At 36.5% G+C, this 16,687-nt stretch overlaps 1 protein-coding gene across 1 annotated transcript; it reads left to right on the top strand.

The window, feature by feature from the left end:
- The first annotated feature begins 318 nt into the window (after nt 1-318).
- LOC137238521 (proteasome subunit beta type-4-like) lies at nt 319-1,949 on the top strand. The gene is made up of 3 exons (XM_067763617.1): nt 319-493; nt 555-1,053; nt 1,733-1,949. The coding sequence occupies exons 1-3, from the start codon at nt 360-362 to the stop codon at nt 1,883-1,885; spliced, it is 786 nt and encodes a 261-aa protein (XP_067619718.1). The 5' UTR covers nt 319-359; the 3' UTR covers nt 1,886-1,949.
- The last annotated feature ends 14,738 nt before the right edge of the window (nt 1,950-16,687 follow it).

Raw genomic sequence — 16,687 nt, 5'->3', positions numbered from 1 at the left:
GAATATGGATGCGTCTACTTTGCCAGGGTTTTAAGATTGAGTTTCACGCATCCATATGAAAAACTGCTTATGGGACGGTCTTTAAGAAATAATTCAAAATATTTCTTTAGCATATGCTTAGCCTTCGACCTTATAGTTAATTTGCACCCAAAAAAAGCTAAGCATAATTGACCAGAAAATCGGCTAATGTAAATGGACCTTAGCGTTTTGAAATGTATGAAAATACGAACGTTGTATTTCATGAACTTGGCAACTATTATTGAAATCACAAATATTAGGTGACATGACAGTTAACGTCATTTTCCAGAATTTGCATTTCATCGTGTTTGATAATATTATTTGCTGCCAAGATTCTAAGAATGTGCTCTAACGATTTCTTTATTCAATCAGATCTCTGGAAGAATGGCCCTATACATGGACAATTTTACAATTTCCCAGAAGCAAAAGCAACTAGGTGCTTGACTGGAATACTATCTGACAAACAGTATTCATCGTAAGTGAGCGTTTTTATTCTAATATACGGTAAAGCAAGCTTTTAATTTAAATATGAACAGATCTCCAATTACTACCGGCACATCGGTATTAGGAGTTAAGTTCGATTGTGGCGTAATGATTGCCGCTGATGACTTGATTTCTTACGGATCTTTAGCACGTTTCCAAGACGTACAAAGAGTATTTAAAGTCAATGAAAAAACTATTATTGGTGCGAGTGGTGAGTTTGCTGATTTTCAAAGTCTGAAAAGGAGCATAGATCAAAAGATGGTTGAAGACTTGTGTTATCAAGATGACATCGACATGAACCCAAAGTCGTTGTACAATTGGTTAACTCGCGTCCTATATAATCGCCGCAGTCGCAATAACCCTTTATGGCTGGAGATGGTAGTTGGTGGAATGCAGAATGGTGAGCCATTCTTGGGTCACGTAGATTTACGCGGACGGGCTTATGAAGATAACGTAGTAGCTACTGGCTTTGGTAAACATTTTGCTCTTCCATTGGTACGAGAGCAAATATCAAATGGAGAACTACTTTCACAAAGTGAAGCATCACAAGTGGTAAGAAAAGTTGGTAATGTTTTACAAAACCTAGTATCACGTAATTTTTATCAAAAGCCGCGTTTCGGCACTCGATTTGGAATACGAAACGAAAAATCAAAATTCTTTTTATCAAAAGTGTTATCAAGGCGTTTTGGATCCAGGAATCCGAATCCGAAAACAAAGGTAAACATTTTGGGTCTGTCAACAGAATTGAAAATTTTCATTTGGTTCTTGTAATTTTGATGAGTTTGTTGTACCCTCAAAAAAAAAGCGCTAACTCAAGTGTTGTGCGCGGATATAGTTTTGGTTTCCAAACCGTTGCAGGACCCAACCAGGGTAATTTATTATAAGCGCGGCCGAAAGCCGCCAATGGGAAAAGGTGTTGTGCGCAAAATACAATGGATCACACCCCAGTTCGGATTCACCATCCTGTATTCAAAACGCGACTTCTGACACATCTGGATATGTATTAAGTGTGTCATGCTTTCCCATAGAATTACAGCAAATATTCATGGGATCTTTGTATTTTGCCACATTTTTTGTAGACACACAAAATGCAGGAAAGTGTTCTTATCACATAAAATTCTTATCCCCGGTGTTGGACTCACCAAGCGTTATTTTGTAAAACGTTACCGAAAGTATTGTTAGTATGTGTCGCATCACATTATTTTGCTAATTTTTTTTATTTCTTTATTAGCTGCGCAAATGCATGGAAGTTTTGTACTACCGCGATTGTCGTGCTATATCTAAATACTCTGTAGCAGTTTCCACTAATCAAGAGACCGTTGTGCAAGGTCCATTCGAAGTTAACCAAAACTGGCAATTGGCCACTATGGTAAAAGGATATTAATATAACAGAATATACAAATTATACATTTGAATAAATATATTTAAAAATTTTCTTAAACAGAGAATTTGAGTTGGTATAAAATAGTAGTCTACGTTCTTTTGGAGCCCATATTATCCATACATACAGCAGAGCTGTAAAAAGATTGAATCAATTTAGTATACATTCTCTCAGCACTGTTTTAAAAATTGTGATTTTTGGTTGCATGTTCTTCTTGTAGCAGTGATTCGCCCTATCCAATAGGTACGACCGATCACGATCGTTGTTGTTGTTGTAGCGATAAGGTTGCTCCCCGAAGGCTTTGGGGAGTGTAATCGATGTGATGGTCCCTTGCCGGATACAGATCCGGTATGCTCCGGTACCACAGCACCATTAAGATGCTAGCCCGACCATCTCGGGAACGATTTATGTTAAACCTTCAGGCAATTCCCTCCCTCCCCACCCCAAGTTCCATGAGGAGCTTGCGGTCGCCAGAGCCTCGTCTGTTAGTGAAACAGGATTCGCCGCGGTTAGGAGAGGTTGACAATTGGGTTTGGAGAAGCTATATATTGAGCTGGCAACCTGAAAGGTTGCGCTACACAGCCCCTTGAATCTGGTATTTAGTCGCCTCTTACGACAGACATACCTACCACGGGTATATTCTGATCCCCTAACCCGCTAGGGGAGTGTGCGTTCCTCTTCCGCAAGTTTTGGGTACTGTTCTTTGAGTACTGAATTCACCGGGCAATTCCCGGCATAAAGGTTCGACGCCTGTTTTGGGAGTTCACTGAGGATCTGCTTGTGTTTTTTGGCTTCATAGGACTGAGTTCTCAGGTGCCATATTTCCTCATAATGCTTGCGGAGATGACTCCTTAAGCCCCTGGGCGGTGCTGGCTCATCAATCAGATACCTGTTGGGATGCGCAGGTTACTGGGTATTCAACAGGAACTGTTTGGTTAACATCTCATTTCTCTCCCTGATGGGGAGTATTCGCGCCGCATTATGTAGATGGTGCTCTGGGGACATAAGAAGACATCCCGTTGCGATTCTGAGAGCAGTATTAAGGCTTGGCGACCATATAGGGGACGCGTGGCATGCAATCGGCTAGCCAATTGCTTTGTAAGTAGTAATGAGCGTTTCTTTATCTTTTCCCCAAGTACTGCCAACAAGAGATTTGAGGATTTCATTACGGCTCTGAATTTTCGGTACAATTGCGGCTGCATGCTCACCAAAATGTAGATCCTGATCAAACGTAACACCCAAGATTTTGGGGTGTAGGACAGTCGGTAGCGTAGTGCCATCGACGTGGATGTTCAAAAAGGTCGACATTTGGGACGTTCAAGTTGTAAATAAGGTCGCGAATGATTTAGTCGGTGATAATGCCAGGTTTCGCGAGGCGAAAAAAATGGAAAGATCAGGGAGGTAGCTCATCGATCTGTGGGCCCGGGCCTGAGGCCATTATTGTGCAGTCATCGGCGTAAGAAACGGTAGTAACTCCTTCCTGTGGCGAACGTAGTTGTGATATGTAGAAATTAAACAAAAGTGGGGATAGGACACCACCCTGTGGCACCTGGCAAAAGCTTTCGATAGGTCTAGCGCAACTAGTACTGTTCTATGGTGGGGCTTCTGATTTCAACCACTATTTATCTGGGTGCTAATGGCCTTTATCGCGGTGGTGTTGCTATGCAGTTTTCTAAAGCCATGCTGATGACAGGCTAGCTGAAAATTTGCTTTGAATTGTCAACCTCACCTATCCGCGGCAAATCCTATTTCACTAACAGACGAGGCTCTGGCGACCCCAAGCTCCTCATGGAACTTGGAGGTGGGGAGGGAGGGAATGGCCTGAAGGTTTAATTTGGCCACATAAATCGTTTCCGAGATGGTCGGGCTAGCACCTTAATGGTGCTGTGGTACCAGAGCGTACCGGATCTGTATCCGGCAAAGGACCATCATATCGATAACACACCTTATCGCTACAACAACAACAACATGGGCATTGAATAATGCGATTATTGCCAGTGAGTAAGGCGCTGATGTTAGGGCGGTATCCACTGGGGCAACAGGTGGCAGGAGGGATGTAGATGTTGATGATTTCTAGGTTTGCATAGCCTGATCGGACAGATAAGCCTTGACGTTCTAAGACACTGTCCCTGAGGCCGATGTCGGGATCAAAGTGGCAACTCTGGCTAAGCAAGTTGAAAGTTTCCTCGCTCGTCTATTTGAAAATTTAATTAATTGATTTAAAGAGTCAAATAATAGTGAGAATTATATCTTTCCTATTGATCGGAAGTTAATGGACGTATTTTCCTCTCTGGCGTATTTCTTGTAAAATAGATAATCGTGAATCTAAAATTAAATTGCGTTGCAACAACTATAACTAGTGCATTTAAAAATTTAATTGCATTGCAACAACAACTAGTGCAAGAACAACTTGTTTAATATGGATGACTCTTGTGGTAAATGCGATAAAAGTTTTGGCCGGAATGACACTACTGTTGTGCCGTGCAATGGCTTCTGTAAGAAGCGTTTTCACCGCGCCTGTTGTGAGGGCCAAATCACCGAATACGCGTGAAGATGATTGAGGGAAAATTCAAGGATTTGTGCATGCAGGTGGATGATTTGAAGAATATAATTGCAAATAACAAATCAACGAGTAGACAAAAAGTAAAGAGTCGAAACAAAAACAACGCTAAAGAAAAGGCAAAAGCAAAATCTAACAGAGCCAATACTGAAAACAATAATAATATTGATGTACTCGCTGCCGAAATAAGCGCGCTCAAAACAGCTGTTAATTCTTGTGCATTCATTTCGAACAACAGCAACAATAACAAGTAAGAACGGGACTGTCTTCGGCTGTGCCGAAGACTTCATACCTGTCATGAATGGGGCTGAACAATAATCTTATCCCGTTCGTAATCTCCGAATAATCGGATGTATAAGATAAGAAATATATAGTGAACAGATCTACATACCTTAACGATTTTTAAGATAAATATAAAATAAAAAACAGGTAGGTACTTTGTGTGAGGATGCAAAGTTTCAGGTTTTTTGTGGTCTGCGTGTAAAAACTATGACTACGAATCACGTATTTCAACAATATATGACGTAAACGTAACTATTTGATGAAATTTGATGAATTTTGAAGCTTCTAGCCGTAAAGAGGGCAAAAATTAGAGTTTATATGGGGTATATAATATATATACCACCGATCTCTATGATTTTTTTAGACAACAATATATGCTATATACGTAAGCATATAGTGAAATTTGAATCGTCTAGCTGTTAAAAAGGGGCAGAAATTGCGCAAAGTTTCTTAACTGAACAATCGGTTGTATGAGATATATACTATATACATATACCACCGATCTCAATGATTTTTTCAAACAACAATATATGCTATACACGTAAGTATTTGGTGAAATTTGAAGCTTCTAGCTGTTAAAATGGGGAAGAAATTGCGCAAAGTTTCTTATCTGAACAATCGGTTGTATGGGATATATACTATATATACCACCGGTATCTATGATTTTCTCAGACAATATATGCTATACACGTAAGCATTTGGTGAAATTTGAACATATCTAACCGATTTTTAAGATAAATATAAAATAAAAAATAGGTAGGTAATCTGTGTTAGGATGGAAAGCTTCACGTTTTTTTGTGGTCTGCATGTAAAAACTATGACTACGAATCACGTATTTCAAAAATATATGACGTAAACGTAACTATTTGATGAAATTTGATGAATTTTGAGGCTTCTAGCCGTAAAAAAGGGGTCAAAATGACAGTTTTTGTGAAGTATATAATATATATACCACCGATCTCTACGATTTTTTCAGACAACAATATATGCTATATACGTAAGCATTTTTTGAAATTTGAAGCTTCTAGCTGTTAAAACGGGGCAGAAATTGCGCAAAGTTTCTTATCTGAACAATCGGTTGTATGAGATATATACTATGTATACCACCGATCTCAATGATTTTTTCAGATATCAATATATGCTATACACGTAAGCATTTGGTAAAATTTGAAGCTTCTAGCTGTTAAAATGGGGCAGAAATTGCGCAAAGTTTCTTATCTGAACAATCGGTTGTATGAGATATATACTATGTATACCACCGATCTCAATGATTTTTTCAGACAACAATATATGCTATATACGTAAGCAATCAGTGAAATTTGAAGCTTATAGCTGTTAAAATGGGGTAGAAATTGCGAAAAGTTTCTTATCTGAACAATCGGTTGTATGAGATATATACTGTATATACAACCGATAAAAAAAAAAAAAAAAAAAATAATTGTAAGGCGCGATAACCTCCGAAGAGATCTAAGGCCGAGCTTCTCTTCCAATTTGCGTCGTGCTCCTCTTGATTTTTCCCTACAAATTGGCCGGACGGGACCTACATGTTTTATGCCGACTCCGAACGGCATCTGCAAGGCAGATGAGTTTTCACTGAGAGCTTTTCATGGCAGAAATACAATCGGAGCGCTTGCCAGACACTGCCGAGGGGCGACCCCGCTTAGAAAAATTTCTTCTAATTGAAAAATCTTATTTCTAAAATTTTGATGTTGCTTTGCCCGGGAGTTGAACCCAGGGCATACGGTGTGATAGGCGGAGCACGCTACCATCACACCACGGTGGCCGCCGATATCTATGATTTTTTCAGACAACAATATATGCTATATACGTAAGCAATCGGTGAAATTTGAAGCTTATAGGTGTTAAAATGGGGTAGAAATTGCGAAGTTTCTTATCTGAACAATCGGCTGTATGAGATATATACTATATATACAACCGCTCTCTATGATTTTTTCAGACAACAATATATGCTATATACGTAAATATTCGGTGAAATTTGAAGCTTCTATCTGTTAAAATGGGGCTAAAATTTGCGAAAATATATATATATATATACTATATATATATACTATATATACCACCATATATATACTATATATACCACCGATCTTTATGATTTTTTCAGACAACAATATATGCTATATACGTAAGCATTCGTTGAAATTTGAAGCCTCTAGCTCTTAAAATAGGGCAGTAATTACGAAAAGTTCCTTATCTGAACAATCGGTTGTGGGGGATATATACTATATATACAACCGATCTCATACATTTTTTCAGGCAAAAATATGTGCAATATACGAAAGTATATGGTGAAGTTTGAAGCTTCAATCTGTTAAATTGGGTAAGATATTACAAAAATCCTCTTTTTCTGAAAAATCGTTTGTATGGAGGATATATGCTATAGTGGTCCGATCCGGTCGGTTCCGACAAATGTCTAATCGGACACCCAAATACACCCGCTCACCAAATTTTATCAAGATATCTCAAAAATTGAGGGACTAGTTTGCATACAAAAAGACAGACGGACATGGCTAAATCAACTCAGCTCTTCAACCTGATTATTTCGGTATACTTAATGGTGGGTCTATCTATTTTCCTTTAAGGACTTACAATTTTCGGTTTCGTGACGAAATTAATATACCATTTCATTTTCATGAAAGGTATAAAAATAGGTAGGTAATCTGTGTGAGGATGCAAAGCTTCACGTTTTTTGTGGTCTGCATGTAAAAACTATGACTACGAATCACGCATTTCAAAAATATATGACGTAAACGTAACTATTTGATGCAATTTGATGAATTTTGAAGCTTCTAGCCGTAAAAAAGGGGTCAAAATGACAGTTTATATGAAGTATATAATATATATACCACCGATCTCTATGATTTTTTCAGACAACAATATATGCTATATACGTAAGCATTTTGTGAAATTTGAAGCTTCTAGCTGTTAAAACGGAGCAGAAATTGGGCAAAGTTTCTTATCTGAACAATCGGTTGTATGAGATATATACTATGTATACCACCGATCTCAATTATTTTTTCAGACATCAATATATGCTATACACGTAAGCATTTGGTGAAATTTGAAGCTTCTAGCTGTTAAAATGGGGCCGAAATCGTAAAAAAATATATATATACTATATATATATACTATATATACCATCATATATATATTATATATATCACCGATCTCTATGATTTTTTGACACAACAATACATACTATACACGCAAGCAATCGGTGAAATTTGAAGCTTATAACTGTTAAAATGGGGTAGAAATTGCGAAAAGTTTCTTATCTGAACAATCGGTTGTATGAGATATATACTATATATACAACCGATCTCTATGATTTTTTCAGACAACAATATATGCTATATACGTAAGCAATCAGTGAAATTTGAAGCTTATAGCTGTTAAAATGGGGTAGAAATTGCGAAAAGTTTCTTATCTGAACAATCGGTTGTATGAGATATATACTATATATACAACCGATCTCTATGATTTTTTCAGACAACAATATATGCTATATACGTAAATATTCGGTGAAATTTGAAGCTTCTAGCTGTTAAAATGGGGCTAAAATTTGCGAAAATATATATATATATATACTATATATATATACTACATATATATACCACCATATATATACTATATATACCACCGATCTTTATGATTTTTTCAGACAACAATATATGCTATATACGTAAGCATTCGTTGAAATTTGAAGCCTCTAGCTCTTAAAATAGGGCAGTAATTACGAAAAGTTCCTTATCTGAACAATCGGTTGTGGGGGATATATACTATATATACGACCGATCTCATAAATTTTTTCAGGCAACAATATGTGCAATATACGAAAGTATATGGTGAAGTTTGAAGCTTCAATCTGTAAAATTGGGTAAGATATTACAAAAATCCTCTTTTTCTGAGAAATCGGTTGTATGGAGGATATATGCTATAGTGGTCCGATCCGGTCGGTTCCGACAAATGTCTAATCGGACACCCAAATACACCCGCTCACCAAATTTTATCAAGATATCTCAAAAATTGAGGGACTAGTTTGCATACAAACAGACAGACGGACAGACGGACATGGCTAAATCAACTCAGCTCTTCAACCTGATTATTTCGGTATACTTAATGGTGGGTCTATCTATTTTCCTTTAAGGACTTACAATTTTCGGTTTCGTGACGAAATTAATATACCATTTCATTTTCATGAAAAGTATAAAAATAGGTAGGTAATCTGTGTGAGGATGCAAAGCTTCACGTTTTTTGTGGTCTGCATGTAAAAACTATGACTACGAATCACGTATTTCAAAAATATATGACGTAAACGTAACTATTTGATGAAATTTGATGAATTTTGAAGCTTCTAGCCGTAAAAAAGGGGTCAAAATGACAGTTTATATGAAGTATATAATATATATACCACCGATCTCTATGATTTTTTCAGACAACAATATATGCTATATACGTAAGCATTCGTTGAAATTTGAAGCCTCTAGCTCTTAAAATAGGGCAGTAATTACGAAAAGTTCCTTATCTGAACAATCGGTTGTGGGGGATATATACTATATATACGACCGATCGCATAAATTTTTTCAGGCAACAATATGTGCAATATACGAAAGTATATGGTGAAGTTTGAAGCTTCAATCTGTTAAATTGGGTAAGATATTATAAAAATCCTCTTTTTCTGAAAAATCGGTTGTATGGAGGATATATGCTATAGTGGTCCGATCCGGTCGGTTCCGACAAATGTCTAATCGGACACCCAAATACACCCGCTCACCAAATTTTATCAAGATATCTCAAAAATTGAGGGACTAGTTTGCATACAAACAGACAGACGGACAGACGGACATGGCTAAATCAACTCAGCTCTTCAACCTGATTATTTCGGTATACTTAATGGTGGGTCTATCTATTTTCCTTTAAGGACTTACAATTTTCGGTTTCGTGACGAAATTAATGCCCCTATTACCGTTTACAACTCAACTCTGGTTGAGTTGAAATTTCGCAATTTGGTATTACAGATTACAACTCAACCTGTCAAAAAAAATTTCGGTTGAGTTGTCTAGTCTTACAACTTTTTGTGGCATTGCCGTTTACAACCTTGTGTTGGTGTAGTTGTCAAAGACGTCAAAATCTTACAACTGCTTACTAGCAGTTGTCTCATGCAATTTTGCAGTTGTTTTGAAAAAATGTTACGTTTTAGAAGACGGTTCACCACATAATTTTTAACAAAGATGTTCAAAGTTGATATCAAAAGACACGTTTCGACCTCCGATTTAAGAATCCGAAAACAAAAATTGTAATTCTTTGCGACAGCATGGTACTGCTAATACGCGTCCAAAAATATCAAGATGCATATTAATCTCGAGAATAATAATCCGAAGGCGGAAAAGAAACATTTTATCTCTTGTCCGGAGATATTTGTAGTTGAAGTTGGCGATTTTCATGTGGTTGTTGTAATGTTGTCTTTTTTCGGTTTTTGTTTAATATCTTTTGAAGGAGTTAAAATTTTTATTTTCCGCCTTCGGATTATTAATACTGATGCCAAGACGCATCGTTTAATACCTCTCTCGATATTTTTGGACACGTATTAGCAGTGTCATGCTGTCGTAACGAATTACCACAAAAATTAAAAATTTTATTTCTAATAAAATCTAATTTCATGTGGTTGTTGTATTTTGCCAGATTTTTTGTACACAGCTATGCAGAAAGGTGTTGGACCCAACCAGAGTTATTTTTACCAATCGCGGCCAAAGGCCGCCAATGCAGAAAGATGTTCTGTGCAAAAAAAACTGTGGAACGGGCCTCATATTTCGTACCCTCTCGGGCCATTTTGTGGGTCTTTGTAAATATCTTTCAAAAGAAATAAAATTTTTAATTTCCGCTCTCGAATCCTAAAAACGGAGATGGAAACCCGTCTTTTGATACCACCTTTGATAAGAGTTAGATGGTGCACGGGCTTATAAAACGTTACCAAAAAAAAAGCAAAACATTTAAAGCCGGTAGTTAAACCTTTTTTAATCAAACAATAATCAACAATTTTGTACACATTTCTAGAAAAAACGTTTAAACGAATTACATTGAATAACTTTTTGACTTTAGTTGGACGAGGCTGGCCGCAGTTCGGATGCAGTCAAAATAGGTGAAATAATTATGCGAGTCCCATTGATACTTATCACTATTCCTGGGAATCCTATTTGAGTAAAATACAGTTTTTTCTGTTTGGATTTTAATCTACTTCGCACAAATATTCTCCTCAATAATATCTAAAACCAGTCCAACACCAAAATCATTTCCACATCATATTTGATAGCTGCCGTCAGCAAGGAATCGGAGTATGGCGCATAATTTTAAAATACGAACGCGTATGCGGAAATGGTCCTTAATTTTGTTTAGAACTGAGTAAAATGCTTCCTTTCAAATCTGCAAAATAACTTCATATGAAACTCATTATTTGTTTGTCACTTAAACATTTTCTTACTTGGTGCTTGGTAGTTCCAAGGGATTGGAATGATCACGCGAATGTTTTCCGTATTCGCGAAATGTCAATCACCAACATTTTTGACATTATAAAATAGATTTCATATAATATTAATAAAAAAAATCACATTTGAAAATGCATAAATTTCTGCCACAAATTGATCAGCTGTTTATTTATCTGTCAAATCATCACTTTCTGAAGTTGGCAACTCAATTCAATTTCAACTGAAATAAGTTGTAATTCGTAATACCAAACAGGGGTTGAGTTGTCTGAAGGTTGAGTTGTTTTAATTACAACCCAACTAAGTTGAGTTGTATACTGTAATAGGGGCATAATATACCATTTCATTTTCATGAAAAGTATAAAAATAGGTAGGTAATCTGTGTGAGGATGCAAAGCTTCACGTTTTTTGTGGTCTGCATGTAAAAACTATGACTACGAATCACGTATTTCAAAAATATATGACGTAAACGTAACTATTTGATGAAATTTGATGAATTTTGAAGCTTCTAGCCGTAAAAAAGGGGTCAAAATGAAAGTTTATATGAAGTATATAATATATATACCACCGATCTCTATGATTTTTTCAGACAACAATATATGCTATATACGTTAGCATTCGTTGAAATTTGAAGCCTCTAGCTCTTAAAATAGGGCAGTAATTACGAAAAGTTCCTTATCTGAACAATCGGTTGTGGGGGATATATACTTTATATACGACCGATCTCATAAATTTTTTCAGGCAACAATATGTGCAATATACGAAAGTATATGGTGAAGTTTGAAGCTTCAATCTGTTAAATTGGGTAAGATATTACAAAAATCCTCTTTTTCTGAAAAATCGGTTGTATGGAGGATATATGCTATAGTGGTCCGATCCGGTCGGTTCCGACAAATGTCTAATCGGACACCCAAATACACCCGCTCACCAAATTTTATCAAGATATCTCAAAAATTGAGGGACTAGTTTGCATACAAACAGACAGACGGACAGACGGACATGGCTAAATCAACTCAGCTCTTCAACCTTATTATTTCGGTATACTTAATGGTGGGTCTATCTATTTTCCTCTAAGGACTTACAATTTTCGGTTTCGTGACGAAATTAATATACCATTTCATTTTCATGAAAGGTATAAAAATAGGTAGGTAATCTGTGTGAGGATGCAAAGCTTCACGTTTTTTGTGGTCTGCAATTAAAAACTATGACTACGAATCACGTATTTCAAAAATATATGACGTAAACGTAACTATTTGATGAAATTTGATGAATTTTGAAGCTTCTAGCCGTAAAAAAGGGGTCAAAATGACAGTTTATATGAAGTATATAATATATATACCACCGATCTCTATGATTTTTTCAGACAACAATATATGCTATATACGTAAGCATTTTGTGAAATTTGAAGCTTCTAGCTGTTAAAACGGGGCAGAAATTGCGCAAAGTTTCTTATCTGAACAATCGGTTATATGAGATATATACTATGTATACCACCGATCTCAATGATTTTTTCAGACATCAATATATGCTATACACGTAAGCATTTGGTGAAATTTGAAGCTTCTAGCTGTTAAAATGGGGCCGAAATCGTAAAAAAAATATATATATACTATATATATATACTATATATACCATCATATATATATTATATATATCACCGATCTCTATGATTTTTTGACACAACAATACATATCGGTGAAATTTGAAGCTTATAACTGTTAAAATGGGGTAGAAATTGCGAAAAGTTTCTTATCTGAACAATCGGTTGTATGAGATATATACTATATATACAACCGATCTCTATGATTTTTTCAGACAACAATATATGCTATATACGTAAGCAATCAGTGAAATTTGAAGCTTATAGCTGTTAAAATGGGGTAGAAATTGCGAAAAGTTTCTTATCTGAACAATCGGTTGTATGAGATATATACTATATATACAACCGATCTCTCTGATTTTTTCAGACAACAATATATGCTATATACGTAAGCAATCGGTGAAATTTGAAGCTTATAGCTGTTAAAATGGGGTAGAAATTGCGAAAAGTTTCTTATCTGAACAATCGGTTGTATGAGATATATACTATATATACAACCGATCTCTATGATTTTTTCAGACAACAATATATGCTATATACGTAAATATTCCGTGAAAGTTGAAGCTTCTAGCTGTTAAAATGGGGCTAAAATATATATATACTATATATACCACCATATATATACTATATATATAAATCATAGAGATCTTTATGATTTTTTCAGACAACAATATATGCTATATACGTAAGCATTCGTTGAAATTTGAAGCCTCTAGCTCTTAAAATAGGGCAGTAATTACGAAAAGTTCCTTATCTGAACAATCGGTTGTGGGGGATATATACTATATATACGACCGATCTCATAAATTTTTTCAGGCAACAATATGTGCAATATACGAAAGTATATGGTGAAGTTTGAAGCTTCAATCTGTTAAATTGGGTAAGATATTACAGAAATCCTCTTTTTCTGAAAGATCGGTTGTATGGAGGATATATGCTATAGTGGTCCGATCCGGTCGGTTCCGACAAATGTCTAATCGGACACCCAAATACACCCGCTCACCAAATTTTATCAAGATATCTCAAAAATTGAGGGACTAGTTTGCATACAAACAGACAGACGGACAGACGGACATGGCTAAATCAACTCAGCTCTTCAACCTGATTATTTCGGTATACTTAATGGTGGGTCTATCTATTTTCCTTTAAGGACTTACAATTTTCGGTTTCGTGACGAAATTAATATACCATTTCATTTTCATGAAAGGTATAATAACAATTGCAATGCTGCATTAGATTTAGTTGCTTTCTCGCCTTCACCTATTCCCCGACGTTCGCAATCTGCTGTTCTTCCCCTCAACAGTCCTCAGCCTGAGCCAGTGGTACAGACAGCTAATAATACATCGTCGTTAACAACAACAGCTCCCGCTGCACCTATCACTCCTTCATTTTTGTCTGTCGCTTCGTCACCGTCTGCGACCACCAGCGAGTGTACTCGTGGTAAATCTGCTGCTGCTAATACCAATGCCAATGCTTTTGAAAATAATTCTGCTGCCGCTAACACCAATAATGCACGTAAAGTTGTTGTTGGTACAAGCACAAGTTGTGAGCTTGATGTCGCTGCTCGTCTGGAATGGTTTCATGTAGGATCGTTCGAACCGTCCGTTGAAACTACTGACATCACTACGTATATAGCAAAACATACTTGCATTAAAGAAAATTCTATATCATGCTATAAATTAATAAAAAAAGATGTAGCTATAGAGAGAGTAAGTAAAGTAAACTTCAAAATTGGAGTTCCATCCTCAGATAGAGCAAAAATTATGGACTCGGCGCTGTGGCCGTCAAATGTCAAAATCCGACCGTTTGAGTTTTATCACAAGTTTGTCTCGACAGAGGGAGGACAGTGAGTGATGCACCTATCACAAATCCAAAGCTCACAATATATTATCACAATGCCGGTGGTCTGCAAAACAAAAACAAATGAGCTATTTGAATCGGCAGCGACCCACGACTTTGATGTCATCATACTCGTGGAAACTTGGCTAATTGCAGATTTTTTATCATCAGAGCTTTTTGATAATGTCTATCGAAAAGACAGAATACTGCAACCAGGAGTAACAAGAGGGGCGGTATTTTGGTGGCTGTAGCATCTTCTCTGGCAAGTCGTGAAGTGCAACTACACGTTAATGATGCCAACTTTGGGCAAATTTTGTATATCTGTAAATATAGGAGAAACGTTCCTTGATAGTATAAATTAAATTTTCTTTATTGCTAGTTACAACCCACCAAATAACAATTATGGAATGTACAAGTCACATATTGATAATATCAGCTTTAGTATTGATTCTCTATTACCTCACCAAACGCCCTGTATTTTTGGTGACTTTAATCTAGGTTCTATTCAATGGGTGAGAGATCCTGATGACGACTTTTTAACCCCCTTTACATCTAAAAAGGATGTCGAGGACTTACTTTGTGATACATTGTACTCCTTTAACCAATCTCAAATTAACGACATTGGAAATGATTCAAACAGAGTGTTAGATCTAATTTTTATAAACAATGATATAATATTCTGTGATATTTATAAGTGTGATATGCCACTCACCTGTGAATCGGTTCATCACAAAGCAATCTTTATCCAGTTCTCATTCTATAAATACGATAATAACTCCACTGAACTCGAGTACTACTTCAATTTTTATAAGGCAAATTTTACGGCTCTGAGTGCGTTTTTCGACTCCATTGATTGGAATTTAATCTTTGAGCAATTAGACTTATCAAATATGTATATGAAGTTCAAGAGCGTAGTAGAAGAAAGCCCTAACTTATACGTCCCAGCCCACAGAAAAAAGAGATCTTTCAATCTCCCATGGTACACAAAAGGACTTTTGAGGTTAAAAAACCAACGAAACAAAGCGCATAAAAAATTTAAGAAAACTGGCTCTGCTGACGACGAAAAAAAATTTGCTGAGTGCAGGAAGATATTTGAATGCCTATCCAAGTTCCTTCATGATAAATATATTAATTCGTTTGAGACTAACATAAAAGCCAACCAGAAGTCTTTTTGGGTTTTTGTTAACTCAAAACGAAAATATAACAGTATGCCGAAATCAATGGAGTTTGGAGGCAAAGTTGCTTCCTCAACTCAGGAAGCATGTGAGCTCTTTGCCGACTTCTTCGGGTCGGTATTTAACAGGTTCCGGACAGTTAGTACGTCACGTGATACATCTGCTATAGTGGAGTCTGTAAATATTGGCCAGTTCACGGTTACAGAGGAAGAAGTCCTGGAGTCCCTTATGAACCTTGCTGTATCTAAGGGAGCTGGATACGATCTTCTGCCACCCTTGTTCTGAAAGAATTGTGCGGTTTCACTTTATTCGCCTCTTACTAAAATCTTTAACAAGTCCCTTCAATGTGGTAATTTCCTTGACGAATGGAAAGTGGCATTCGTATCGCCAATTTATAAGTCTGGCCCTCGAAACAAGGTAGACAACTATCGACCCATTGCTAAGCTATCCATCATCCCAAAGCTGCTGGACAAAATTGTAAATGACCAGCTATTTGCTGATTTCGTAAAAGCTTTCGACAGTCTCAATCATAATCTTTTACTTAATAAACTCGAGAAACTCGGAATCCACTCCAACGCTCTAAGTTGGCTTGAGTCGTATCTCCAATACAGGAAATTAATAGTAAAGTTTGGCAGCAATCTCTCCAAGCCTATAATCGTTACATCAGGAGTACCACAAGTCATCTGTGCTCTTTACTTTTTTCTTTATTTATAAATGACATCTGCCAATGTTTTAAATTTTGTAGTTGCTTGATGCACGCCGATGATCTAAATCTTTACTACAGAGCACACATTAGCGACTGCATAGAGCTATAGCAAGACATCTTGGAATTGATAAAATGGTGTAATA

The sequence above is a fragment of the Eurosta solidaginis genome, chromosome 1 (assembly GCF_040869045.1).
Source record: "Eurosta solidaginis isolate ZX-2024a chromosome 1, ASM4086904v1, whole genome shotgun sequence".
NCBI lineage: Eukaryota > Metazoa > Arthropoda > Insecta > Diptera > Tephritidae > Eurosta > Eurosta solidaginis.
This window is presented reverse-complemented; position numbering and strand designations above follow the sequence as displayed.